We start from the raw sequence: 27350 nt of genomic DNA, 5'->3' as shown, positions 1-27350 counted from the left end.
TTTACAAAAGATATCTCACTAGAGATACTAAATAAAAATGATTGAGGGGATTAAGGGGTGCACTTGTCATGATGAGCACTGGGTGATGTATGGAATTGTTGAATCAATCTATTGTTCACCTGAAACTAATATAACACTTTATCTTAACTATCTGGGAATTAAAATAAAATAAAAATGATTGATGAAGCCTAAGTAAGGCCTTTTTATATCCTTTTCCAATAAAAGTTATATTTTAAATTATTTCCATTGTTGACATTCACACTACAATGTCACCTGTCATTCCTAGTAAAATCACTTGCTATTGTTTCATAAAACTTCTACAGAATTCCTAGACTAAGATCCTAAAAAAAAGTTAAATCACTTACTGTAAACAGCCCACTCTTACTGCTACAGGAATATGGGGAAGCTGAGTAGCCCACTTCAGTGTCACATCCTGATAAATATGCAACATGTTATTATGGTTTCCAATCAAAGTATTTGTTGTTCCTTCAGAAACTGTATGTTGAATACAGAAAAGAGGATAATAAGAAAACAGTTATTTGCAATAGTATATCACTTTTAAGGGATTTATGATACAAACTAATTCTAACGTCTTGATGGAAAAGCATAAACTAATAAGGTATTTATTTTAAGTAATAAAATAGTATTTTTCAACTTCAAGCACCAATATCAAAAATTAAAAAAATAATTTTACAGACTTGGGAACTATAAGTAGATAGCAGCCAACATTTTTGCATTTTATCAAGAAAGCATGAATTTCATTAATATTTAACACAGTGAGCTAATGGTTTTTACTGGGCACTGGCTACAGATAAGTCATTCCATTAGGCATTACTATGCTCCTTTCTGCTTATAAAAGAATCTGGTGTTCTTTTGCAAACATCTTGAACTGCCACTTTTTGGAAAGCATAAATGTATACCTGAGGCCAATTCTCCAAGACATTCTATGCAAAGTAAAATGACTGACAAAACCAAATGTGTGCTTTATATCAAATGTGTATTCAAACTTTAAAAGTTAAAATTTCCATTACATGTTCTATATAAAACTATTTTCTTAGATGTTTAAAATATATGCGTGTGAATTTGGCTTTTCCTGATGTATATAACATAGCCTTGACATATGGAAAAGATAAAAGAAAAATCCTTCTACACACCTGAGCAATACGGGAGAAAACAACTTGGGCTACAATCAAGTTTCTTCATGAATCGAATCTGTCCATTATCCTTAAGGCAAAAAAAGTTTCTTTCACCAAGAACAAAAACAGAAGATGCTGACTGATTGAAAGAGACAATACATATATCAAGTGCTTGCTCTCCAATATTTAGAGTCCAATCCACCTACAAAGGAAAACCTAAAATCAATTTAGTTGCTAAAAACAAAGCATTTCAGTCACTTTCATATCAATACAATTAAAAAACTGTTTTACAACAAAGCAGACATAAAGATTGGCTGTCTTCATTCACTTTTTTTTTTTTTTGCAATGACCGTATTTCTGATATTTTACACACTCTAGTAGATTTTGTGCCATCTTTTACCAGATGATATAAGCTCTTCAGTGGTTCAAAATTACTCATAAATTTGGGGAATGGGGCAGGAAAAAAGAATACTCATATAAATTTAACCAAGGAGGTGTAAGACCTGTACAATAAAACTATAAAATGTTGATAAAGAAACTGAAAAACACTAATAAATGGAAAGATATGCCTGGTACATCAATTAGAAGAATTACTATTATTAAAATGACCATTCACCCAAAGTGATCTACAGATTCAAATTCCTATCAAATTTCCAATGGCATTTTTCACAGAAATATAACAAAAATCCTAAAATTCATACGGAACCACAAAAGACTCCAAATAGCCAAACCAATCAAGCAAAAAGAACAAAGCTGGAAGCATCAAATTACATGATTTTAAGTACACTATAAAGCTATACTTAGCAAAACAGCACACTGCTGGCATTAAAAAACAAAAACAAACAAAAAAAAGCAACCTAGACCAATGGAATAGAAAAGAGCCGAGAAATAAATGCATTTACAGTCAATTGATCCTCAACAAAGGTATCAAGAACATACAATAAAGACAGTCTCTTTAACAAATGGTGATGGGAAAACTTAATATCCACATGCAGAGGAGTGAAATTGGACCCCTATCTCATACCATATCCAAAAGTCAACTCAGAATTGGTTAAAAACTTAAACAAAAGACCTGAATCTGTAAAACTATTAGAAAAAAAATGAGGAAAAGCTTTTTTGTCATTGGTTTGGGCAATGATTTTTCAGATATGACCTCAAAAGCACAGGCAACAACAGTAAAAATAGACAAAAGGGGTTGCATCAAACTAAGAAGTTCCTGCACAGCAAAGGAAACAATTAACAGAGTAAAGAGACAATCTATGGATGGGAGAAAATACTTGCAAACCATCTACCCAATAAGGGGTTAATACTAAAAATACATAAGGAGCTAGACAACTCAATAGCAAGAAAATTGCCTGATTTAAAAATAAGCAAAAGAATTGTTGAACAGGTATTTCTCAAAAGATATACAAATGGCCAACGGGTATATGAAAAAATGCTCAACATCACTAAATCATCAGGGAAATGCAAATCAAAACCACAATGACATATCACCTCACACCTTTATTAAAAAGACAAGAGATAACAAACAAGTGTTGGCAAGGATATAGCGAAAAGGGACTCCTCATGCACTGTTGGTGGGAATGCAAACTGGTACAGCTACTGTGGAAAATGGTAGGGAGGTTTCTCAAAAAATGAAAAAATAGAATGACCATATGATCCAGCAATCATACTTCTGGGCATATATTCAAAGGAAATGAAAACAGGATATCAAAGAGATATCTACATTCCCATGTTCACTGCAGCATTATTTGCAATAGCCAAGATATGGAATCAACTGAAATGTCCATTGATGGATAAACGAATAAAGAAAAATGAGATATTATATAGAATATATATATTATATAATGTGTATAATATAATGGAATATTATTCAGCCTTTAAAAAGAAGGAAATCCTGCCATTTGTGACAACATGGATGAACGTGGAGGGCATTATGCTAACTAAGTGAAATAAGCCAGGCACAGAAAAACAAACACTGCATGATCTCACTTATATGTGGGATCTAAAAAAGGTAAACATATATAAGCAGGGAGTGGGATGGTGGTTGCCAGGGTCTGGGGGAAGATGGAAATGAGAAGATGCTGGCCAATGGGTAAGAAGTTTCAGTTACACAGAATTAATAAATTCTGGAGACTGGATGTACAGTCTGGTGACTATAGTTATAATACTGTACTATATAGTACATATACTTGAAATTTGTTAAGATAGATCTTAAATGTTAACATAAAAAAAGGTAACTATGTGAGGTGATAGATTTGTTAATCAGCTTAACTATGGTAATCATTGCACAATGTATTTATATATCAATAGATGTAGTTTACCATAAGTTTATACAATTTTTATTTGTCAATTATACCTCCATAAACCTGGAGGGGGGGAAAAAAGGCAGGTAGCGAATGGGTTGAGAGAATGCCCTATGCAAAGTGAACCACCTATACAAAGATCTTAAGATAGAAAAGGAAGGATCATGACTTGTTCAAAAAATACATATATACACATAAAGAAGTTATGTGCTTCACTGAAGAATTTCCCTAAGAGAAATTTCCATATTGTGTTTACTTTGCAAATCAAATTTAATAATCACTAAAACCTAACCAATATTGTTGTAACTATAATATTTTAATATAAAGACAATTTAAAAATGTATCAATATGTATATACAGAGCAGTCATCAAGCTGTCCCAGGAATACAGACAGGATCCTCTATGCCTCAAGAGCTACTCGAGGGTAACTCCATATCTCTGGAACATGGTCAGTGTTTAAGAAATGCTTCTTAAAACAAGGAAGGAAGGAAAAAAAAAAGAAGAAAAAATAAAAATAAAAATAAAAAAATAAAACAAGGAAGGAATGAATGTAATGAACATGCTTCTCAGAATTCAGCCCCCAATCAATATTTTTAAATTAAAAAAAAAAAAACAGAAAAGAGGAAAGACATGGGCTGACATATACAGACATATACTGTATTCAGACAGCTATGACAGTGAGATGGCTCCACAAAAGCATCGGGACAAAGAGGAAATAAGATTGCCCTCAAAGTTAGGCTCTAATCAACAAATAATGGATCAAAGAAGAGATATGAAAACTCACACTAAAGATACAAATTTCTGACCATCAAGATATGACTTAGATATTTATCTACTTCAGGTATTAAAATATCTGAAGAAGGTATGAAATCCAAATGGGGCTGGACAGAAGAACAAATATTACTGGTGTGTATATAAAAACAACCTGAAGGAGAAAGACAGCATAGTGAATATAGGTGAATGATCAGATTATCTTAATCTGAATCAGGATTCAACACTAAGAAATTATTCAATTACCATTAAGTTCAAGTGTAGCTGACCTATATGAAAAGATTCCATGGTACACAAAACATAAATGTCAGTCCCATGAGTCACATTTCTCCTTACATTTTAATAGGCCATCATTCTAGCATTAAATATCACCATTAGGGCACCTGGGTGGCTCAGTCGGTTAAGTTTCCGACTTTTGATTTCGGCCCAGGTCATGATCTCAGAGTCATGAGATGGAGCCCTACATCAGGCTCCATGCTGGGACTGGAGCCTACTTAAGATTCTCTCTCTCCCTCTCCTTTTGCCCCTCCCCGCTTCTCTCCATCTGAAAGAAAGATCACTGTCTATAACTTGGGCTGATATGTCCCTGATTCTGAGAGATGACAATTCATTCAGAATGGATAAGCAAACCAAGTTTCTGATGCTGCAGGCTGAGATCCAGCCAGTAAACACTTTTAATTCACTAGGCACTGAGTGCCACTCTCTGTGACCTCCCCTTAGGGAAATATACCACATTCTAAATTAATGTGTCTCAAAAAACGCAGAAGTTTACTAAGAATAATAATTTTAAAATTCTTCCACTTCCAGCCAAGACAGAGTAATAGGAAAAAGACTTTACCATCCCACCTGAAACAATACAACGTGGACAAAACATATGAAACAACAGTTTACAAGGCACTGAATATCAGACAACAAAGGACAGCAATCCCTTGAGAACAAAACAAATGAGGTGAGTGGTATGACTGCTCTATCTGTGGGACAGTTTTCAGGCCATGGCCCCGGGAGGAGGAACCAAGGCAAGGCCCAGCAAACTCCCTGAATTGAGGAAATGAACACTGGGAGTTCAGAGAAAGCAAAGCAGATGAGCACAGACAGCATGCCAAAAGGGAGAGAGCAGCACAGGGACAGAACTTTGACATCTGTAAGGAATCCTCTCAAATATTCATCTGAGTACTTATCAGCACGTTCATGTAAGGAAACGACCCAAAGCCAGGGAAAGAACCACCCAAAAGGATTAGAGGTAACAGTGCCCAGCATCCATACCACCTGGAATACAGCCTGTGCCTGCCAGCAGATTAGAACACCTCATAATTCAAAAGACGCTGAGTAGAGCACTCAGAAGGGTCTTGTCTCAGGACTGGGGAATAAGCAGCCTCAGGATGAGTGCTGCTCTGGTCCTAGCTAACAATCCAAAAGGATCAAGCTGCCCAAGTACCATAACTACATCCCAGGCCTAAGCTCAAGAACAGTTATAGGAATACAAAAATATCTGGCACCCAAAAGTAAAATGACTATATCTGGCATCTAATAAAAAATCAGCAGACATGTAAAGAAACAAGAAAATATGATTCGCAAAGAAGAGATAAATAAGTCAACTGAAACTAGACTCAAAACTGATGCAAGTGTTAGAATTAGAAAACAAGGACATTAAAACAAATTTTATAAGTGTATTCTATATCTTCAAAAAGTTATGTAGAGACATAGAAGATATAACAGAAAAAGAAACCAAATTGAACTTGTAAAGATGAAAACCATGAGAATTAACACCAGATTAGACATTACAGAAAAAAGATTAGTAATCTTGAAAACATAGCAAAACAAAACAAAATAGAAAAAAAATGTTTTTAATGAAAATAAAATCTGTGAGCTGTGAGATAACTTTAAGTAGGCTAATGTATGTGTAACTGGAGTCCCCAGAGGAGAGAAGAAAGATGGAACATTAAAAAAAAAAAAAGTTTGAAGAATTAAGAGTCAAAAATTTTCTAATTTTCATGAAAATTATAAATTCACAGATGCAAGAAGCTCAACAAATTCTAAGCACAAAATAAAGAAAACTACACAAAGCCACATCATAGTCTAATTGCTTAAAAAAAGTGATAAGAGAAAATCAGAACAGCAGCCAGAGGAAAAAAGGTACTATGAAGAGAGGAACAAAGATAAGAATGTAGGCAGATTTCTCATGAGAAACAATGGGAGCAAGAAGAGAGTGGAGCAACCTCTTAAAATGCCAGGGAGGGAGAAAAATCTGTCAAACTAAAACCTTATACCCAAAGAATATATTTTCAAACACAAAGGCAAAAAAAAATCTTGGAGACATAGAAAAACTGAAAGAATTCATCACCAGTGGACTCGCACTGAAAGAAATGTGATAGCAAGTCCTTCAGGAGGAAGAAAAATGACACCAGATGGAAATACAGTTTACACAAATTAATGAAAAGTACCAGAAATGGTAACTATATGGGTAAATATATTTTTTTCTTATCATTTAAATCACATTAAAAGATACTGACCATTTAAACAAAAATGGTAACAACGTAATATGGAGTTTATAGTGTATGTAAAAATATAGCATATGACAATAACACAAAGGCTAAGAAACAGAAGTAAGGTCCTTATATGTGAAATAGTATATCACTGAGAGTAGATCATGATAAGTTAAATACTGTAAACTTCTAAAAGAACTCCTAAAATAACAAAACAAAGAGTTATGACTAATAAGCCAACAAAGATAAAATGGATCATACAAAATACTGAATAATTCTAAAAGAAAGCAGAAAAACAAGAAAATGGAAACAAAGAACAGATGGGACAAATAGAAATCAAATGGCCACATGACAAATTTAAACCTATCCATATTAATAATTACATGAAATGTGAATGGTCTAAAAAACAAATTAGAAGGCAGAGCATATCGTACTAAACAAAAAAGCAAGACCCAACTATGTGCTGCTTACAAGAAATGCATTTTCACTACAAAGACACAAATTGGATAAAAGTAAAAAGATGGAAACAGATATATCAGAATAACACTCATCAAAAGAAGAATGTTACCAGAGCAAAAAGATAAAGACGGTTACTTGATAATGAAAAGGGTATATGTTCATTATAAGACATAACAATCTTAAATGTTTATGTACCTAATAAAAGAATTTCAAAATACATGAAGCAAAAAACTGACAAAATTTCAAGGAGAAACAGACAATCCACAGTCAGATTTTAATACCCCTCCCTGAATAAATGACAGAAATTAGTAAAAAAAAAAAAAAAAAAACTAATAAGGACATAGAAGATCCGAACAATGCTATCATCCAATCTAACTGACATTTACAGGACACCCAAGAACAGCTAAAAAAAAAATGGACATTCTTTTCAGGTGCTCAGTGAAGATTTACCAAGATAGACCATATTCTAGGCCATAAAACAAATCTCAATAAATCTGAAAGAATTCAGAGTCATACAAAGTATTTCCCTGACCACAAAAGAATTAAATTAGAAATCAACAAATAGTTAAGAGGTAGCTCTGAGTAACATAGGCAGCTTTTAACTGCCTTCCCACAACTACCTTATTAAAAGCATTCCCCTGGATAAATTTTGTTTCTCTGCAATAGACTTAATGTTCCATGGCATCAGAGTCCTGCCAAGTGACTGTGGTGTAACGAAAGGAAGTTTTACTGCTATTTCTTACTCGACTAATTAATTAAAGGAGAATGGGAAAATCACTCAACTGTAATTGTCTTCAGAATACATCCTCAGTGTAAGGTACAGAGTAGTATCAATAAACATTTACAATTAATAAGTAAAGGGTATTCCAGACTAAATAAAAAATATGTGCAGAAGCCTTGAATCAAGAACAGCCATGGAAAATCTGGAACAATGAGAAGCCCATGTGGCTGGAGTGCAGAATATAAGGGACAAATGGAAGAAAACCACTATTGAGGAGGAGGTCAAGGACAATTTGACTACCATTATCAACGTCATCTTCATCATCTAGACATTTTGCTAAGTGCTATAAATAAATAAATATATATGTGTATATATATATATATTTCTAATGGTAACATTGTAAAATAGGTATTATCACCATTTTGCAACTGAGAAAACTGAGATTTAGCAAGGTTAACAAACTTGCTCAAACTTGCTCAAAATTAGTAGTAAGTATAGCTCTCAAGATCTGACTCCAAGGAGCACCTGGGTGGCTTAGTTGCTTAAGCATCCGACTCTTGGTTTCAGCTCACGTCGTGATGTCATGAGTCGTGAGATCGAGCCCCAGCCCCTCATTGGCTCTGCAGTTGGTGGAGAGTCTGCTTGAGGATTCTCTCCCTCTGCCCCGCTCCCTACTCACGAGTGCTCTCTCTTTCTCTCTCTCGAAAATAAATAAACCTTAAAAAAAAGTCTGACCTCCAAGTCTATGCTTTAACCATTATCAGTATGGTGCCTCCAAATTCCGTGAAAAAGTATGTCATATTTGTATTTGTTGTGCTCTTTCACTTTTTACTATTATTAAGAAAATATGTTTTCATCTCATTCTTGGCTCTTTTCAAGTTAGCCTTCCTTCCTACCTTAATTTCTATATCCTAATACAAAAAATTGGTTTTCTTGGGGCGCCTGGGTGGCTCAGTCGTTAAGCGTCTGCCTTCGGCTCAGGTCATGATCCCAGGGGCCTGGGATCGAGCCCCGCATCGGGCTCCCTGCTCTGCGGGAAGCCTGCTTCTCCCTCTCCTACTCCCCCTGCTTGTGTTCCCTCTCTCGCTGTGTCTCTCTCTGTCAAAAAATAAATAAAATCTTTAAAAAAAAAAACTGGTTTTCTCTAATATTCTTCCTTCCTTGGTATTCTAAATTCCATATTATTTCCTCATATGGTTTCTTAAGTATGTGTCCATCTCAAATACACTTTACTATTTCTATTATAATCTTCAATTCCTTCTGTTTTTTCCTGGCTATGGAGGTTCTCAGGATAAAGAGTTCACAACCATTATCTATTTCCTAATTTTCATTAAACAGAGAATTTATCATTTACAATTTTTCTTCAAACTACTTTTCAAGTTACCAAACTTCCACCTTTGTCTTTGAGCCAATTTTATCTTTGTGGGCTATGAATTTTTATCTTTTGCTTATATATTTAACCACACGCCTACTCGTAACAATATTTTTGCTTATTAAAGGTTTTTCTTTTTTAATTTTTTCTTTTTGCTATGTTGTCTTACAATCACTTCAGTTAAAAGTGACCTCATCTGGAATTCTTAATCTCAGGAAACAAACTGAGGGTTGCTGGAGTGGGGGGTGGGGTGGGAGGGATGGGGTGACTGGGTGTTGGACACTGGGGAGGGTAGGTGTTCTGGTAAGCGCTGTGAATTGTGCAAGACTGTTGAATCTCAGATCTGTACCTCTGAAACAAATAATGCAATATATGTTAAGAAAGAAAAAAAGAAGAAGAAGAATGTAGCAGGAGGGGAAGAATGAAGGGGGGGAAATCGGAGGGGGAGAAGAACCATGAGAGACGATGGACTCTGAAAAACAAACTGAGGGTTCTAGAGGGGAGGGGGTTGGGAGGATGGGTTAGCCTGGTGATGGGTATTGAGGAGGGCATGTTCTGCATGGAGCACTGGGTGTTATGCACAAACAATGAATCATGGAACACTATATCTAAAACTAATGATGTAATGTATGGGGATTAACATAACAATAAAAAAATTAAAAAATTAAAATTAAAATTAAAATTAAAAAAAAAAAAGTGACCTCATCTGCACATTTATAATTCTAGTGATGTAACTCTATGATCTAATAAATTATAACAGGACCAGACATGTGTCTCCATTGCTCAATAATAGCCAACTAAATTTTTGCCCATTGATAGAATCATAACATAGAAAAGAAAAATAGCTAAAATAAATATTTTTTAAAACTTTCTTCCCAGGAATTTTTATTCTGGAAAAAAAATTGGTGGTTAGATATGACATTACTGAAATTCTTATATATTAAAAAAGGCCTTACAACAAGTCTTTTCCCAGAACCAAGTTTTTGTTGTTCAGTCTCCTGTCTTTTATCTGCATCCGTTGCAAAAGCAAGTACTTGGTACCTGTTTGAAAGATATGAATAATTATAAGTGATTTTATAGTTAAAAAGTATAAATTACTTTAAACTTTAAAATCACATAATCTATAAACTTATGAATTACATTTTTCTTGGTTTTAAAAACTGTAAAATTTAAGACTGAATTCTTATTGAATGACACTGTGACATGAAACTATGTAAAACTGTCATGATAAAGAAATTATAACCATGTCCCAAAATTCCATATTGGGAAAATAGCTCTGCCTACTATCAAAGCATTTCCATTAGAATTTTATATGACAAACAACAATATTCAAGAAAGATCCAGCACCAAAACACCACATAGAAAAAAACATAAATAATGCAAAGCAGCCAGATGTAGTAGAAATTGTTAACAGATATTCTATGACACCAGAAGACCAGTTTAGTCCCCAGATAAACCACTTACTAGTTGGCAAATTAATCACTGTGTCTTATCTTTCCCACCTACAACATGGGAATAATAATCTCTACCTCAAACATGGTTAAAAGAATTTAAAAATAATGTAATGCCTAGTATAGTATCTGGCATATATTAGGTGCCCAATAGATCAACAAACAGACAGACACAGATTTACATATAAATAGAGATCAATCACCTAGTAGTTTATCTGGTATGTAGTAAGTTCTCAATAAGGTGCATTATGTACATTATGACTTTCTGTAAGTGTTTGATAGCTTTTATTTCATTAGTAACCTTGAGCTTAAATCATTCTTAAAAACAATTCACAAATATCATTCAATCCTGAAATGATTAACTTAGCCAATAAAATTTAAATTCTCTTATTTCCCATTAATTAATGACATATTGTTAAAGTAATAATCCTACTCTGAATGAAGAAACTTCAGACTCATAAATTCCTTTCTTTCCTATTGAATCAAAACTCTTGCATTGTTCTTCCATAGCTAAAAGGAAAATCAGTAGATATATTTGGACATCTCATATTGTCTAAGAGAAAGATATCTGAAACTGTAAAAATCAATGACCTGAATGAATAAAAGCAATGTGGAATACCTAAATAAGCACTAAAATGTACACTGGTATTCAAATGTCATATACCAACTCTTAAAACTATCTCAATCAGGAATACTTGGTAAAAAAAAAAAAAATGCCTTTAATTGCAGTTGGATGCAAAATGACTACGAATTAAGATAGACTTAGCAAGGTATTCATGAAAATCAGTCTTATGGTTAAAATGGAAGCTGAATGTATATGAATTTCATCAATTCAATAAACATATAGTAGCGATCTAATACATCTAATATATCTAAGAGTGCTCTGTGCTAATAATAGGAGGTATGCACATGGTTCCTAGGGAACATGGTGGCAGAAACAAGTAATTGAGATGGAGATACATGTTTTAGTATAGGTTCAGGAGGAGAAAGCCAGATTTTAAAGAATGAGTGAACACTCATCATGCTGGTAAAGAGGTAAAGGCATTATGGCAAGGCCAACAGCACATGAAAAGGCAAGTAGTAAAAAAAGACATGAAAGGCCATGACAGGAGTTTAGGAGAGATGCATGGCAGGGAGGAATGAGTCATGGGAAACGAGACAAAAAAGGTAAGAGGGTGAAGATCTCAGTCTTGTAAAACCATGCTAAGAAATTCCATGGGCAGCTGTAGCAAATGTCTCCATACCATTTGAGACTGACCTACAAAATCCCTCTGTCTCCAACAGTGCCAAATAATTAGACCTCACATTCCAAGCTTCAGATAGGATTATTTTACTCTTCCCAGTACACAGTAACAGAAACTGTATGCACTGGTGACTAAAACATCAGCCCCAGAGCTGGGCCTGCTATGGATCCAACCTCAGGCAATTAATTACATAGGAGGTTCATTTCCTGCACACACCAACCTACTAGAGGATGATATGGATATTAATGAGATTGTTGTAAAAATCCAAAGCTTTTGAGCTGTTTGAAGCTTCTTACAGAACTACAAAGCATTATTATATCATCCAGGAATAAGTGAGCCCCTAAAGTGGCCTCATTAACATCAAAACAGCAGGCAGAGACACAGCCAAAATTGACTCCTGATTTCCAAATCCAGACCGTTGCTCTTCCTGGAAGACAACTCAGAGGAGTATTTTATTACTAAATGTAACTGACAGTAAATTTAGATGATGACAAACTTACAATAGCATCTATTTTATAGTTCTCCCTTAAGTCCTCTTTACTGTGACCAATAATGTACATGGAAACCTATTTCCAAAACCAAACAATTCCAGGCAGACTTGGAAATTCTGAAATAAAGAAAATACTTGGGTTTTTTTTTTCTTACCACTCAAATGTTCAGTGATATAAGCTAAAGAATAAAAGTCCCTCATTGAGACTGCTGAAAGAATAATCAGGCCCAGTGTAATAAGATTTCACAAAAGAGTGTATCATATGTGTTTCTCAACAGAAAGGCACTAAGCACAAATACGGCAAGTCCAGGTGAATGGTAGCACTTTTTGACCCAATAGCCACAAATGCTTAACAGGTCCTGTGGAACCCCATGACAAACTCAGCCATATAATTTAGTGCTCTTCCCTATCACATCGTAAAAACAGCACCAAGTAACTAAAATATGGATTGAGGTGTCACAGAGCACAAAACTAAACCCTCCAAAATCAATTATTTTCAAATGAAACATAGTTGTCACCGCAAAGGTACCAGGAGATCTTGGAAACTCGATATTTACCAGAGAACTCTACTAGAAATGGAAGCTCCAGATACAGAGCATTACTATGTTCATTACAAGTAAAGCTAAAACATTCTTAGTTATGCCAGGAAGAGTCCTTTTCATTGAAACATGCCAGTAACAAAATAGCTTTCCTTACAAACTTTTCACTCTTTCATCAAGTTCTTGTTAAACATCTCCCTTTAGCAAGGTACAATGCTAGGCATTTCAGGAGATACAAAATCCCTGCCATCAAGGAGCAGTTAGCCCTGTCAAGGAGAAAAACAAGCAAATACGTAATACCAGTTAAAGTGTGACTAGTACTTGAGGACAGAGCAAAAAAACTACTCCGTGAAATTAAGAAGGAGGAGGTGCTACTTATGGCTAGGTCAGGAAGAGGAGCAGGGGGGCAGGGAGGCTTCCAGACATAATTTTCATATACAGAGAAGAAAGAAAAAACTTCAGATAGAGTACAGCATGAGCAAAAGAGGAGAGAGAGAAAAGCCCTAAACATATATGGAAAACAGATATTTCAATTTGGCCAGAGCCTAAGGTTGGTGAAGAACACAATATTCTTTTTAAAATATTGTCAATTGGGGTGCCTAGGTGGCTCAGTCGTTGAGCGTCGCCTTCGGCTCAGGTCATGATCCCAGGGTCCTGGGATCGAGCCCCACATGGGCTCCCTGCCTGGCGGGAAGCCTGCTTCTCCCTCCCCCACCCCCCCTGCTTGTGTTCCCTCTCTCACTGTGTCTCTCTCTGTCAAATAAATAAATAAAATCTTTAAATAAATAAATAAATAAATAAAATATTGTCAATTAAACTCTACAAATAATTTAAAAATACTTCTTTAAAGTCACTTACCTACTTAGCAATGTACTAGGTACATGTTGGGTATGGTGTGTAGCAAAGAAAAGGAGAGAAAATAAAGCTCATGGCAGGTATACTTCTTCAGGGAGCCTCCCTCCACCGAACTCTCATTGAGAGGTCCCACCTGTGGGCCTCCTCAGTATCCTGTGCACAGCTCTCTAGAGCCTCTATCACAATGAACTGAAACGGCTGACTGACTTACTACCTCCCACCCTTGCTTGCATACTGCTTGAGGAGAAGAGACAGCTCTTACTTGACTCTGCGCTTCCAGTACCTGGCACAGTGTGTGACACAGAGAAGCCTCTTGAAAAATGTTTCCTGAATGAATAAATGAATAAATGAACTTATTCAGCCATGTTTAAGACAAACTCTGCTCTCAGGAATCTGATAACACAAGACATACTCTGGAATATTTCAGCAGAATACAAGAAGGCAATATATGATATTTGGCAAAAATCAGTGTTTTAGGCAATAATATATCAAGGAGGTGAAAAAAAGGAGGATAATTGAACCAGTTAACTTTAAAAGTCCCTTCCAAATCTGAACATCCAAATTAACAGAGGTAGAATGGGACTGGGTTGTAAGGAGCACTGAATGTCAATATATGTTGGTTTCAATTTTTTAATGGGCAACAAAAATTATTCTGGCTTAAACAGGTTATTTTAAAAGGCTAGATATGAGAAGGATCCTTCAAAGTCTAGATTAGAAGAAAAGCAGAAATGCAAGTGAGAAATAAAGGCCTGAATGCCTTTATGGGAAATGGGAAGCAAAGGCTGAATACAAGGGAAAAAAGTACCCAAAGGTCAGGATTTACTGACCAAATAATTCTACAAGTAAAGGAAAGAAAAAGAAAAAGAGAATAAAAGCTAATCCAAAATTGGAACAAACATTGCTAAGAGAATGGTGTTATCTATCCTGCAACCTCCCCCTCAAAAAAAGGCAAACAATTCTCTCACTTCAAAAGAAAAACAACAAAGTGTGTTTCTAAATTAGAACCACCTAGAGTATATGTTTGCAGTGATGATTTCTCGCTCTTATCCCCAAACCTACTAAATCAAAATCTAGTGTACTGGTAATTGGGAATCTGCAAATGTGCATTTTATAACAGGCTGCCCAAATGATCCTTATGCACACTGAAGTTTGAGATCCACAGCCTTCACTAGTTCCTATCTGAATATAACTGAGCTTGTTTTAAAGTAATTAAATATCAATATCAAAAATGAAAATAAATTATGTCTTAAAAGTCTTTTCTATTAACTGATTTCATTCTATTAACTGATTATAAATAGATGAAGCCTCAAAAGAACAAACCTACAGTTTTCATGCTTCCTCCAACCCTAAATTGCACCAGCGATTATCATTTAATTTAATCTATTAAACTTGAAAGCGTATATAATTGTAATATACTATTTAACGTTATAAGCCCTCTTAATTGCATCATTTCATAATAATCACATATCCTATGCATTTTTACCATTATAAAAGATCCACACAATGGATAAGGTGTGCATTTTTAGTCCTAGATGGAGATGGATTTAATAGATTGGTATGTTGGTAAATTACCACAGTTCAAAGAGGGTGAGCTTCTTTGAGATTAAACTTACACATTAAGGAAACCTACACATTGCTTCCTCATCCAGTCACTCCTGGAGTTATTACCAAATTAATTCCTATGCACATATTTCAAAGAGTAAGTCATGGAGCGTTCAAATCTTTCTTTTGTGTCCCCAGTGTAGCACTGCCAGTTCCCTCCTTGGCAGGAGTTGAGGCACGGAACTGGGTGGAAAGCTGAAAAGCAGATCTCCTCAATATTGCTTAATCTTTGGCAGGCTTGAATGAATTATACAGATATTTTTCTCAACCCTCTCAAAATAAGTATATTTTATTTCTTACCAGTAGCAATGCCACAATTCATTCGTCTCCTTTGGATAAGAGCCATAGGAGTTAAAGAAGGAATATGATATAATGACACAGTACCTCCGTCAGTTAACTTCTGCTTAGTCACAAACATTTGCTTATGTTCAGGGTTTTGAATCTAAGATACCCTGACAATAATTCACAAAAGGTAGATTGCCACTTAATGAAGGTGAAGGGAATACTGCATTAACTTGCTATATGCACAATACTGAAACTTGAAGACAAAAATTTACAGGTGTTGCCTGATGAATTTATATTTCTTCCTGCCTTGGGAAAAATCACACAACCAAAAATAATACTGAAAAGCTATAATGAAGTGTTGCTTAGACGTTTAAAGTTCTAAGTGTTGCCATCGGTAAGATAACAACAATAAAGTTACTAAAGATACTGTAATCCTCCAAGTCTATTTCTTTTCCAAGAATGAATTTGTACTTTCCTTTCCCCATTATCCCCTCCAACAAAAAAACGCACCCTCCAAAAACTCAAAACCCTAATTTTTATTAAAATTTAGCTGGTAGAAGAAAAAGGTCTCTCTCAAACACAATTCCTCCAAATCAGTAAGAATTTCTAGCAAAAAGTATAAACTGTTTTCATAGGGTCATTTTCATACTTCATTTGTACTATGAATTGTTCTTTTTAAAACATTCATAAGGGGACGGAGCAAGATGGCGGAGGAGTAGGAGACCTGGATTTCGTCTCCTCTCAGGAATTCAGCTAGATAGGGATCAAACCATTCTGAACACCTACAAACTCAACAGGAGATCGAAGAAAAGAATAGCAACAACTCTCTGAACAGCAAAGTGACCACTTTCTGGAAGGTAGGACGTGCGGAGAAGTGAATCCCAGGCGATATTCGGGAGGATAGACGGCGGGGGAGGGGCCTCCGACGGCCGCTTCTGGCAAGTGATAGAGCCACGGAGCACAAAATCGGAACTTTTAGAAGTCTGCTCCGCTGAGGGATGTCACTCTGGTGGCGAAGTGGGGGGTGGAACCCTCGCGGGACAGTGTGGTCTCAGGACCCTCGGGGTCACAGAAAGACCGGGGGTGCCTGAGTGCGGCAGAGCTCCCAGGTATCGGAGCGGGGAAGCCGGCTGCAGAGACAGAGCCCAGGCGCGGGCTCTCAGCTCGGGGTTGCCATAAACCGTGATCCGCGGCACAGTCGGGCCACTGCCCCTCCAGCAAGGACCCAACAAGCGGCAGATCCGGGGAGACTCACCTTCTTCCCCCGGGAGGAGAGGTGCGGGAGCGCACCGCGGGGATCTGCTGGGTTTGGAGACTCCACCCGGGGTCGGGTGCCAGATAGAAAGGCGGAGTCACAGGCCGGGTGAGCGCGGAGTGTGGCCGGAGACCGGGGAGACGGGAGTGACTGACTGCTTTTCTCTGGGGGCTCGCTGAGGAGCGGGACCCCGAGTTCTCGGCTCCGCCGGGTCGGAGACTGGGAGGCCACCATTTTCACTCTCCGCCTCCAAAGCTGTAGGGAAAGCTTGCAGGGAACAAAAGCTCCGGAGAGCAAACCCGAGCAGATTACTTAGCCCGGACCGGCAAGGGCGGGGCAATTTTGCCTCCGGCAAAGACATTTGGGAACCACGGCAACAGGCCCCTCCCCCAGAAGATCAGCGAGAACAGCCAGCCAAGACCAAGTTTACCGATCAATGAGAACGGCAGAACTCCAGCGCTAGGGGAATACTGCACATAGAATTCATGGCTTTTTTACCATGATTCTTTAGTCTTTCAAAGTTAATTATTTTTTTTAACTGTCTTTTTTTCTTTTTTCCTTTTTTCTTTTTTTTTGAATTTTTCTTTTTCCCTTTTTCAACCAACATCTTATCAATCCCTTTTTTAAAAAAAAACATTTTTATTTTTCATTTTTAAAGTCATATTCTATCCCTTCATAGTAGTTACCCGTATTTTTGGCATATATATATAAGTTGTTCTCTCTTTAAAATCTTGAGATAGTTTCTTCTAACAGATCAAAATATACTCTAAATCTCTAGTGTATGGTTTTTTTCTACTCCCCTGCCTGATCACATTCTCTCCCTTTTTTCTTTCTTTCTTTTTTTTAATCCTCTTCTTTCTTTTTTCAAACAACTTATCAAATCCTTTTTTAAAATTTTTTATAATTTCCATCTTTACAGTTATATTCCATCCCTTCATCATATCAACCCTTATTTTTGTACATATATAAGTTTTTCTTTCTTTAAAATTTTGGGAGGGACTTTCTTTTAACAGACCAAAATACACCCAAAATCTAGTGTGTGGCACGGATCTATAATCCAGCCTGATCATATTTGATCACATTCTGTTTTTGTTTTGTTTTGTTTTGTTCTGCTTTTGTTTGTTTTTATCTTTATCTTTTTCTTTTTTCTTTTTTTCTTTCCTTTTCTTTTTTCTCTCTTTCCCTTTCTTTTCCCACTGCTTCAGGTCTTTTGTGATTTGTTTAGAGTATATTTTCTGGGGACGTTGTTACCCTGCTAGCATTTTTCTCTCATTAATCTATTCTCCTCTGCACAAAATGACAAGACGGAAAAAATCACCTCAACAAAAAGAACAAGAGGTAGTACCGACTGCCAGGGACCTACTCAATACGGACATTAGTACGATGTCAGATCTAGAGTTCAGAATCATCACTTTAAAGATACTAGCTGGGCTTGAAAAAAACATGGAAGTTATTAGAGAAACCCTTTCTGGAGAAGTAAAAGAACTAAAATCGAACCAAGTAGAAATCAAAAGGCTATCAATGAGGTGCAATCAAATATGGGGGCGCTAACTGCTAGGATAAATGAGGCAGAAGAAAGAATCAGTGAGATAGAAGACCAAATGATGGAAAATAAAGAAGCTGAGAAAAAGAGAGATAAACAACTACTGGATCACGAGGGCAGAATTCGAGAGATAAACGATACCATAAGACGAAACAACATTAGAATAATTGGGATCCCAGGAGAAGAAGAAAGAGAGAGAGGTGCAGAAGGTATAATGGAGCAAATTATAGCAGAGAACTTCCCTAATTTGGAGAAGGAAACAGGCATCAAAATCCAGGAAGCACAGAGAACCCCTCTCAAAATCAATAAAAATAGGTCAACACCCCGACATCTAATAGTAAAACTTACGAGTCTCAGAGACAAAGAGAAAATCCTGAAAGCAGCTCGGGAGAAGAGATATGTAACCTACAATGGTAGAAACATTAGATTGGCAACAGACTTATCCACAGAGACCTGGCAGGCCAGAAAGGACTGGCAGGACATATTCAGAGCACTAAATGAGAAAAATACAAAGCCAAGAATACTATATCCAGCTAGGCTGTCATTGAAAATTGAAGGAGAGATAAAAAGCTTCCAGGACAAACAAAAACTAAAGGAATTTGCAAACACGAAACCAGCCCTACAAGAGATCTTGAAAGGGGTCCTCTAAGCAAAGAGAGAGCCTAAAAGCAACATAGACCAGAAAGGAACACAAACAATATACAGTAACAGTCACTTTACAGGCAATACAATGGCACTGAACTCCTATCTTTCAATAGTTACCCTGAATGTAAATGGGCTAAATGCCCCAATCAAAAGACACAGGCTATCAGATTGGATTAAAAAACAAGACCCATCGATATGCTGTCTTCAAGAGACTCATTTTAGACCCAAAGACACCCCCAGATTGAAAGTGAGGGGGTGGAAAACCATTTACCATGCTAATGGACACCAAAAGAAAGCTGGGGTGGCAATCCTTATATCAGACAAATTAGATTTTAAACCAAAGACTGTAATAAGAGATGAGGAAGGACACTATATCATACTTAAAGGGTCTATCCAACAAGAAGATCTAACAATTGTAAATATCTATGCCCCTAACATGGGAGCAGCCAATTATATAAGGCAATTAATAACAAAAGCAAAGAAACACATCGACAACAATACAATAATAGTGGGGGACTTTAACACCCCCCTCACTGAAATGGACAGATCGTCTAAGCAAAAGATCAACAAGGAAATAAAGACTTTAAATGACACACTGGACCAAATGGACTTCACAGACATATTCAGAACATTCCATCCCAAAGCAACGGAATACACATTCTTCTCTAGTGCCCATGGAACATTCTCCAGAATAGATCACATCCTAGGTCATAAATCAGGTCTCAACCGGTACCAGAAGATTGGGATCATCCCCTGCCTATTTTCAGACCACAATGCTTTGAAACTAGAACTCAATCACAAGAGGAAAGTCAGAAAGAACTCAAATACATGGAGGCTAAAGAGCATCCTACTGAAGAATGAATGGGTCAATCAGGAAATTAAAGAAGAATTAAAAAAATTCATGGAAACCAATGAAAATGAAAACACAACTATTCAAAATCTTTGGGATACAGCAAAGGCAGTCCTAAGAGGAAAGTATATAGCAATACAAGCCTTTCTCAAGAAACAAGAAAGGTCTCAAGTACACAACCTAACCCTACACCTAAAGGAGCTGGAGAAAGAACAGCAAATAAAGCCTAAACCCAGCAGGAGAAGAGAAATAATAAAGATCAGAGCAGAAATCAATGAAATAGAAACCAAAAGAACAGTAGAACAGATCAACGAAACTAGGAGCTGGTTCTTTGAAAGAATTAACAAGATTGATAAGCCCCTGGCCAGACTTATCAAAAAGAAAAGAGAAATGACCCAAATCAACAAAATCATGAATGAAAGAGGAGAAATCACAACCAACACCAAAGAAATACAAACAATTATAAGAACATATTATGAGCAACTCTATGCCAGCAAACTAAATAACCTGGAAGTAATGGATGCATTCCTAGAGATGTATCAACTACCAAAACTGAACCAGGAAGAAATAGAAAACCTGAACAGACCTATAACCACTAAGGAAATAGAAGCAGTCATCAAAAATCTCCCAAAACACAAAAGCCCAGGGCCAGATGGCTTCCCAGGGGAATTCTACCAAACATTTAAAGAAGAATTAATACCTATCCTTCTGAAACTGTTCCAAAAAATAGAAATGGAAGGAAAACTTCCAAACTCATTTTATGAGGCCAGCATTACCTTGATCCCAAAACCAGACAAAGACCCCATCAAAAAGGAGAATTACAGACCAATATCCCTGATGAATATGGATGCAAAAATTCTCACCAAAATACTAGCCAATAGGATCCAACAGTACATTAAAAGGATTATTCACCACGACCAAGTCGGATTTATCCCTGGGCTGCAAGGTTGGTTCAACATCCGCAAATCAATCAACGTGATACAATACATTAACAAAAGAAAGAACAAGAATCACATGATCCTCTCAATAGATGCAGAAAAAGCATTTGACAAAGTACAGCATCCTTTCTTGATCAAAACTCTTCAGAGTATAGGGATAGAGGGTACATACCTCAATATCATAAAAGCCATCTATGAAAAACCTACAGCGAATATCATTCTCAATGGGGAAAAACTGAGAGCTTTCCCCCTAAGGTCAGGAACGCGGCAGGGATGTCCACTATCGCCACTGCTATTCAACATAGTATTGGAAGTCCTAGCCACAGCAATCAGACAACAAAAAGAAATCAAAGGCATCCAAATTGGCAAGGAAGAAGTCAAACTCTCACTCTTTGCAGATGATATGATACTTTATGTGGAAAATCCCAAAGACTCCACCCCAAAACTGCTAGAACTCATACAGGAATTCAGTAAAGTGGCAGGATATAAAATCAATGCACAGAAGTCAGTGGCATTCCTATACACCAACAACAAGTCAGAAGAAAGAGAAATTAAGGAGTCGATCCCATTTACAATTGCACCCAAAACCATAAGATACCTAGGAATAAATCTAACCAAAAAGGCAAAGGATCTGTACTCAGAAAACTATAAAATACTCATGAAAGAAATTGAGGAAGACACAAAGAAATGGAAAAACGTTCCATGCTCATGGATTGGAAGAACAAATATTGTGAAGATGTCAATCCTACCTAGAGCAATCTACACATTCAATGCAATCCCCATCAAAATACCATCCACTTTCTTCAAAGAAATGGAACAAATAATCCTAAAATTTGTATGGAACCAGAAAAGACCCCGCATAGCCAGAGGAATGTTGAAAAAGAAAAGCAAAGCTGGCGGCATCACAATTCCAGACTTCCAGCTCTACTACAAAGCTGTCATCATCAAGACAGTATGGTACTGGCACAAAAACAGACACATAGATCAATGGAACAGAATAGAGAGCCCAGAAATGGACCCTCAACTCTATGGTCAACTAATCTTTGACAAAGCAGGAAAGAATGTCCAATGGAAAAAAGACAGTCTCTTCAACAAATGGTGTTGGGAAAATTGGACAGCCACATGCAGAAGAATGAAACTGGACCATTTCCTTACACCACACACAAAAATAGACTCCAAATGGTTGAAAGACCTCAATGTGAGACAGGAGTCCATCAAAATCCTAAAGGAGAACACAGGCAGCAACCTCTTCGACCTCAGCCGCAGCAACTTCTTCCTAGAAACATCGCCAAAGGCAAGGGAAGCAAGGGCAAAAATGAACTATTGGGACTTCATCAAGATAAAAAGCTTTTGCAAAGCAAAGGAAACAGTCAACAAAACCAAGAGACAACTGACAGAATGGGAAAAGATATTTGCAAATGACATATCAGATAAAGGGCTAGTATCCAAAATCTATAAAGAACTCATCAAACTCAACACCAAAAGAACAAAGAATCCAATCAAGAAATGGGCAGAAGACATGAACAGACATTTTTCCAAAGAAGACATCCAAATGGCCAACAGACACATGAAAAAGTGTTCAATATCGCTCGGCATCAGGGAAATCCAAATCAAAACCTCAATGAGATACCACCTCACACCAGTCAGAATGGCTAAAATTAACAAGTCAGGAAATGACAGATGTTGGCGGGGATGCGGAGAAAGGGGAACCCTCCTACACTGTTGGTGGGAATGCAAGCTGGTGCAGCCACTCTGGAAAACAGTATGGAGGTTCCTCAAAAAGTTGAAAATAGAGCTACCATATGATCCAGCAATTGCACTCCTGGGTATTTACCCCAAAGATACAAAAGTAGGGACCCGAAAGGGTATGTGCACCCCGATGTTTATAGCAGCAATGTCCACAATAGCCAAACTGTGGAAAGAGCCAAGATGTCCATCAACAGATGAATGGATAAAGAAGATGTGGTATATATATACAATGGAATATTATGCAGCCATCAAAAGGAATAAGATCTTGCCATTTGCAACGACGTGGATGGAACTGGAGGGTATTATGCTGAGTGAAATAAGTCAAACAGAGAAAGACATGTATCATATGACCTCACTGATATGAGGAATTCTTAATCTCAGGAAACAAACTGAGGGTTGCTGGAGTGGGGGGTGGGGTGGGAGGGATGGGGTGACTGGGTGATGGACACTGGGGAGGGTATGTGTTCTGGTGAGCGCTGTGAATTGTGCAAGAGTGTTGAATCTCAGATCTGTACCTCTGAAACAAATAATGCAATATATGTTAAGAAAGAAAAAAAGAAGAAGAAGAATGTAGCAGGAGGGGAAGAATGAAGGGGGGGAAATCGGAGGGGGAGAAGAACCATGAGAGACGATGGACTCTGAAAAACAAACTGAGGGTTCTAGAGGGGAGGGGGTTGGGAGGATGGGTTAGCCTGGTGATGGGTATTGAGGAGGGCACGTTCTGCATGGAGCACTGGGTGTTATGCACAAACAATGAATCATGGAACACTATATCTAAAACTAATGATGTAATGTATGGGGATTAACATAACAATAAAAAAAATTAAAAAAAATAAAATAAAATAAAACATTCATATTAACACTTGTATTTTTGCTAGTATTCTTCCTATGTCACATATTTTTTTAGAAAATAATTTCATATATGCATCTTTTCATCTGGCTTTTTTCACTCATACTGTGCTTTATTATTAATAATTCAGGGAACAGTCACAATAATTAATCAGCATTTTCTATGGGGTGGCAACTTGACATACATTCAATCCTTTTAACAAGCTTGTCAAAATAGCCATTATTCCCACAACTATACGGTCAATTAATCTTTGACAAAGGAGGAAAGAATATCCAATGGAAAAAAGTCTCTTCAACTGGGGTGCCTGGGTGGCTCAGTTGGTTAAGCGTCTGCCTTCAGCTCAGTCATGATCCCAGGGTCCTGGGATCGAGCCCCAAGTTGGGCTCCCTGCTCAGTGGGGAGTCTGCTTCTCCCTCTGCCCCTCCCACTGCTTGTGCTTGCCCTTTCTTTCTTTCTCTCAAATAAATAAATAAATCTTTTAAAAAAATGGTGTTGGGAAAATTGGACAGCAACATGCAAAAGAAACTAGACCATTTTCTTACATCATACACAAAAATAAATTCAAAATGGATTAAAGACCTAAATATGAAGCCTGAAACCATAAAAGTCCTACAAGAGAACATAGGCATAACCTCTTTGACATCAGCTGTAGCAATTTCTTTCTAGATATGTCTCCTCAGGCAAAGGAAACAAAAGCAAAAATAAGGTACTGGGACTACATCAAAATAAAAACCTTCCATACAGCAAAGGAAATGATCAACAAAATGAAAAGGCAACCTACGGAATGGGAGAAGATACTTGCAAATGACATATCCAATAAAGGGTGAGTATCCAAATTATATAAAGAACTTATAAAACTCAATACCCCTTGCAGCCATCAAAAGGAATGAGATCTTGCCATTTGCAACGACGTGGATGGAACTGGAGGGTATTATGCTGAGCGAAATAAGTCAAACAGAGAAAGACATGTATCATATGACCTCACTGATATGAGGAATTCTTAATCTCAGGAAACAAACTGAGGGTTGCTGGAGTGGGGGGTGGGGTGGGAGGGATGGGGTGACTGGGTGTTGGACACTGGGGAGGGTATGTGTTCTGGTAAGCGCTGTGAATTGTGCAAGAGTGTTGAATCTCAGATCTGTACCTCTGAAACAAATAATGCAATATATGTTAAGAAAGAAAAAAAGAAGAAGAAGAATGTAGCAGGAGGGGAAGAATGAAGGGGGGGAAATCGGAGGGGGAGAAGAACCATGAGAGACAATGGACTCTGAAAAACAAACTGAGGGTTCTAGAGGGGAGGGGGGTGGGAGGATGGGTTAGCCTGGTGATGGGTATTGAGGAGGGCACGTTCTGCATGGAGCACTGGGTGTTGTGCACAAACAATGAATCATGGAACACTATATCTAAAACTAATGATGTAATGTATGGGGATTAACATAACAATAAAAAAATTAAAAAAAAAAAAACTCAATACCCCAAAAACAAATGATACAACTACAAAATGGACAGAAAACATGAACAGACATGTCTCCAAAAAAGACATACAGATGGCCAACAGACACATGAAAAGATGTTCATCACCACTTACCATCAGGGAAAGGCGAATCAAAACTACAATGAGATATCACCTCATACCTATCAGAATGGCTAAAATCAACAACACAAGAAACAACAGGTGTTGGCAAGGATGTGGAGAAAAAGGAACCCTCTTGCACTGTTGGTGGGAATTAAAACTGGTGAAGCCACTCTGGAAAACAGTATGGAGGTTCCTCAAAAAGTTAAAAAAAAATGTTAAAAACAGAACTACCCTGGGGCACCTAGGTGGCTCAGTCTGTTAAGCATCTGACCCTTGATTTCGGCTCAAGTCATGATCTCAGGGTCGTGAGATCGAGCTCCTCATCACACTCCATATTGGGTGTGGAGCCTGCTTGACATTCTCTCCCTCTGTCCCTCCCCACTTGCTCTCTCTCTCTCTCTCTCAAAACAAAAACAAGGATGGGTTAGCCTGGTGATGGGTATTAAGGAGGGCACGTTCTGCATGGAGCACTGGGTGTTATACGCAAACAATGAATCATGGAACACTACAAAAACTAATGATGTAATGTATGGTGATTAACATAACATAATAAAAAAAACAAAAAACAAAAGCAGAAATACCCTATGATCCAACAATTGCACTACTGGATATTTACCCAAAGAATATAAAAACAGTAATTCAAAGGGATACATGCACTCCTATGTTTACAGCACTATTTACAATAGCCAAGATATGGAAGCAGCTGAAGTGTCCATCTATTGTTGAATGCATAAAAAAGATATGATACACACACACATACGTGCGTGCGAGCAATGGAATGTTATTCAGCCATAAAAAACAATGGAATCTTGCCATTTACAACAACATGGATGGAGCTAGAAAGTATAATGCTAAGTGAAATAAATCAGTCAGAGAAAGACAAAATACCATATGACTTCAATCATATGTGTAATTGAAGAAACAAAACAAATGAGCAAAGGGAAAAAAAGAGAGAGACAAATCAAGAAACAGACTCTTAATTATAGAGAACAAACTGATGGTTACCAGAGGGGAGGGAGATGGCGGATGGGTTAAATAGGTGCTGGGGATTAAGGTGTGCACTTGTGATGACCATCTGGTGATGTATGAATTGTTGAATGACTATATCGTACACCTGAAACTAATATAACACTGTATGTTAACTAACTGGAATTAAAAACTTTAAAAGCCAAAAAAAAAAAAAAATAGCCATTATTATCCCCGTTACAACCAGGGTAAGGACACTGACCATCAAACAGCTGCAAGCAGCAAAATCAGGATTCCAATCCAGGTCTGCCTCTTTCCAAATCCTTTCTCTCAATCTCTGCACTATACTTGCAAATATTTTATAATATGTAAATGATATCCTCTAAATCACCACAATTACATTTTATCAAAGAAACCAGTCTCTTTTTCATTTGTAATATCCAAGCTTTTTGTAAAAAAATATTAATCAGCAACATACCAAGAGTCATGATTCCAAAGATTCAACATCCAAACTTACTTGTAACTTTCCACTTGTCGGCAGGAAGAGACAGTAATGAAGGAATCTGTACGGGAACTGTAAGCAAGAGGGCCAGGTAAAAGAGAACCAGGGAGAAATCTCCCAAAAGCATAGCTTTCCTGCTCAAACACCATCAGCATCCCATCCATAGACTGGATACAAATTAAATCTCGACCTAAAGAAAAATTAGAGGAAATTAGGTGACTTTTTCTTTATAAATATAATGGTTTCCATTTACCACTATCCATCACAAAAATGTCATAGTTACTCTTTTCCCCAAAGGGGCAATATAAGCAGTTAAAATTTTAAATTACAAACTGATAAAGCTATCAGATTATTGTATATCAGTATACATACATTTCCCAATTTTTAAATTATTTAGAAGATGTCTATAATTTTAAGTACACTTATTTTCATTTACTATATGCTAAAATCTCTAGCTCAAGATAGATAATCTCTCAGAACAATCATGACCCTGTAAGATATCATTTTTTTCCAAAATCAGAAATATAACAAAAACTAATGAGTAGAGGCTACTTCTCTTCTTCATAGTATGTCAGTCTCATACTTTCAAATGACTTAGACATGAGTCAAACACAAGAGACCAAACCCACAGACATGCGTTAGGCACCCGTTTTACACAAACCATAGTGTTAAGCACTGTTGGGAGTGAAAAATACTAATATTGAAAAATACTAATCACAGATGCACCCTAAACTATGGACTGATTCTGAAGTGTCTTCTGCC

The 27350-nt window shown here is 37.0% G+C and overlaps 1 protein-coding gene across 3 annotated transcripts in view; it reads right to left on the bottom strand.

The window, feature by feature from the left end:
- BBS9 (Bardet-Biedl syndrome 9) overlaps nt 1–27350 on the bottom strand; it is a 464828-nt gene that overhangs the window by 345664 nt on the left and 91814 nt on the right. For all 3 annotated transcript variants that reach the window (XM_078059433.1, XM_078059432.1, XM_078059434.1), the window contains exons 6-9: nt 26604–26778; nt 10205–10289; nt 1155–1338; nt 366–495 (exon numbers count right to left, since the gene is read on the bottom strand). In XM_078059433.1, the coding sequence (XP_077915559.1) occupies nt 366–495; nt 1155–1338; nt 10205–10289; nt 26604–26778 (574 nt within the window). The remainder of the gene's footprint in view (nt 1–365; nt 496–1154; nt 1339–10204; nt 10290–26603; nt 26779–27350) is intronic.

Source organism: Halichoerus grypus, chromosome 12 (genome assembly GCF_964656455.1).
Source record: "Halichoerus grypus chromosome 12, mHalGry1.hap1.1, whole genome shotgun sequence".
Lineage (NCBI taxonomy): Eukaryota > Metazoa > Chordata > Mammalia > Carnivora > Phocidae > Halichoerus > Halichoerus grypus.
The sequence above is the reverse complement of the archived record's forward strand: the minus strand, read 5'-3'. Positions and strand labels throughout refer to the sequence as shown.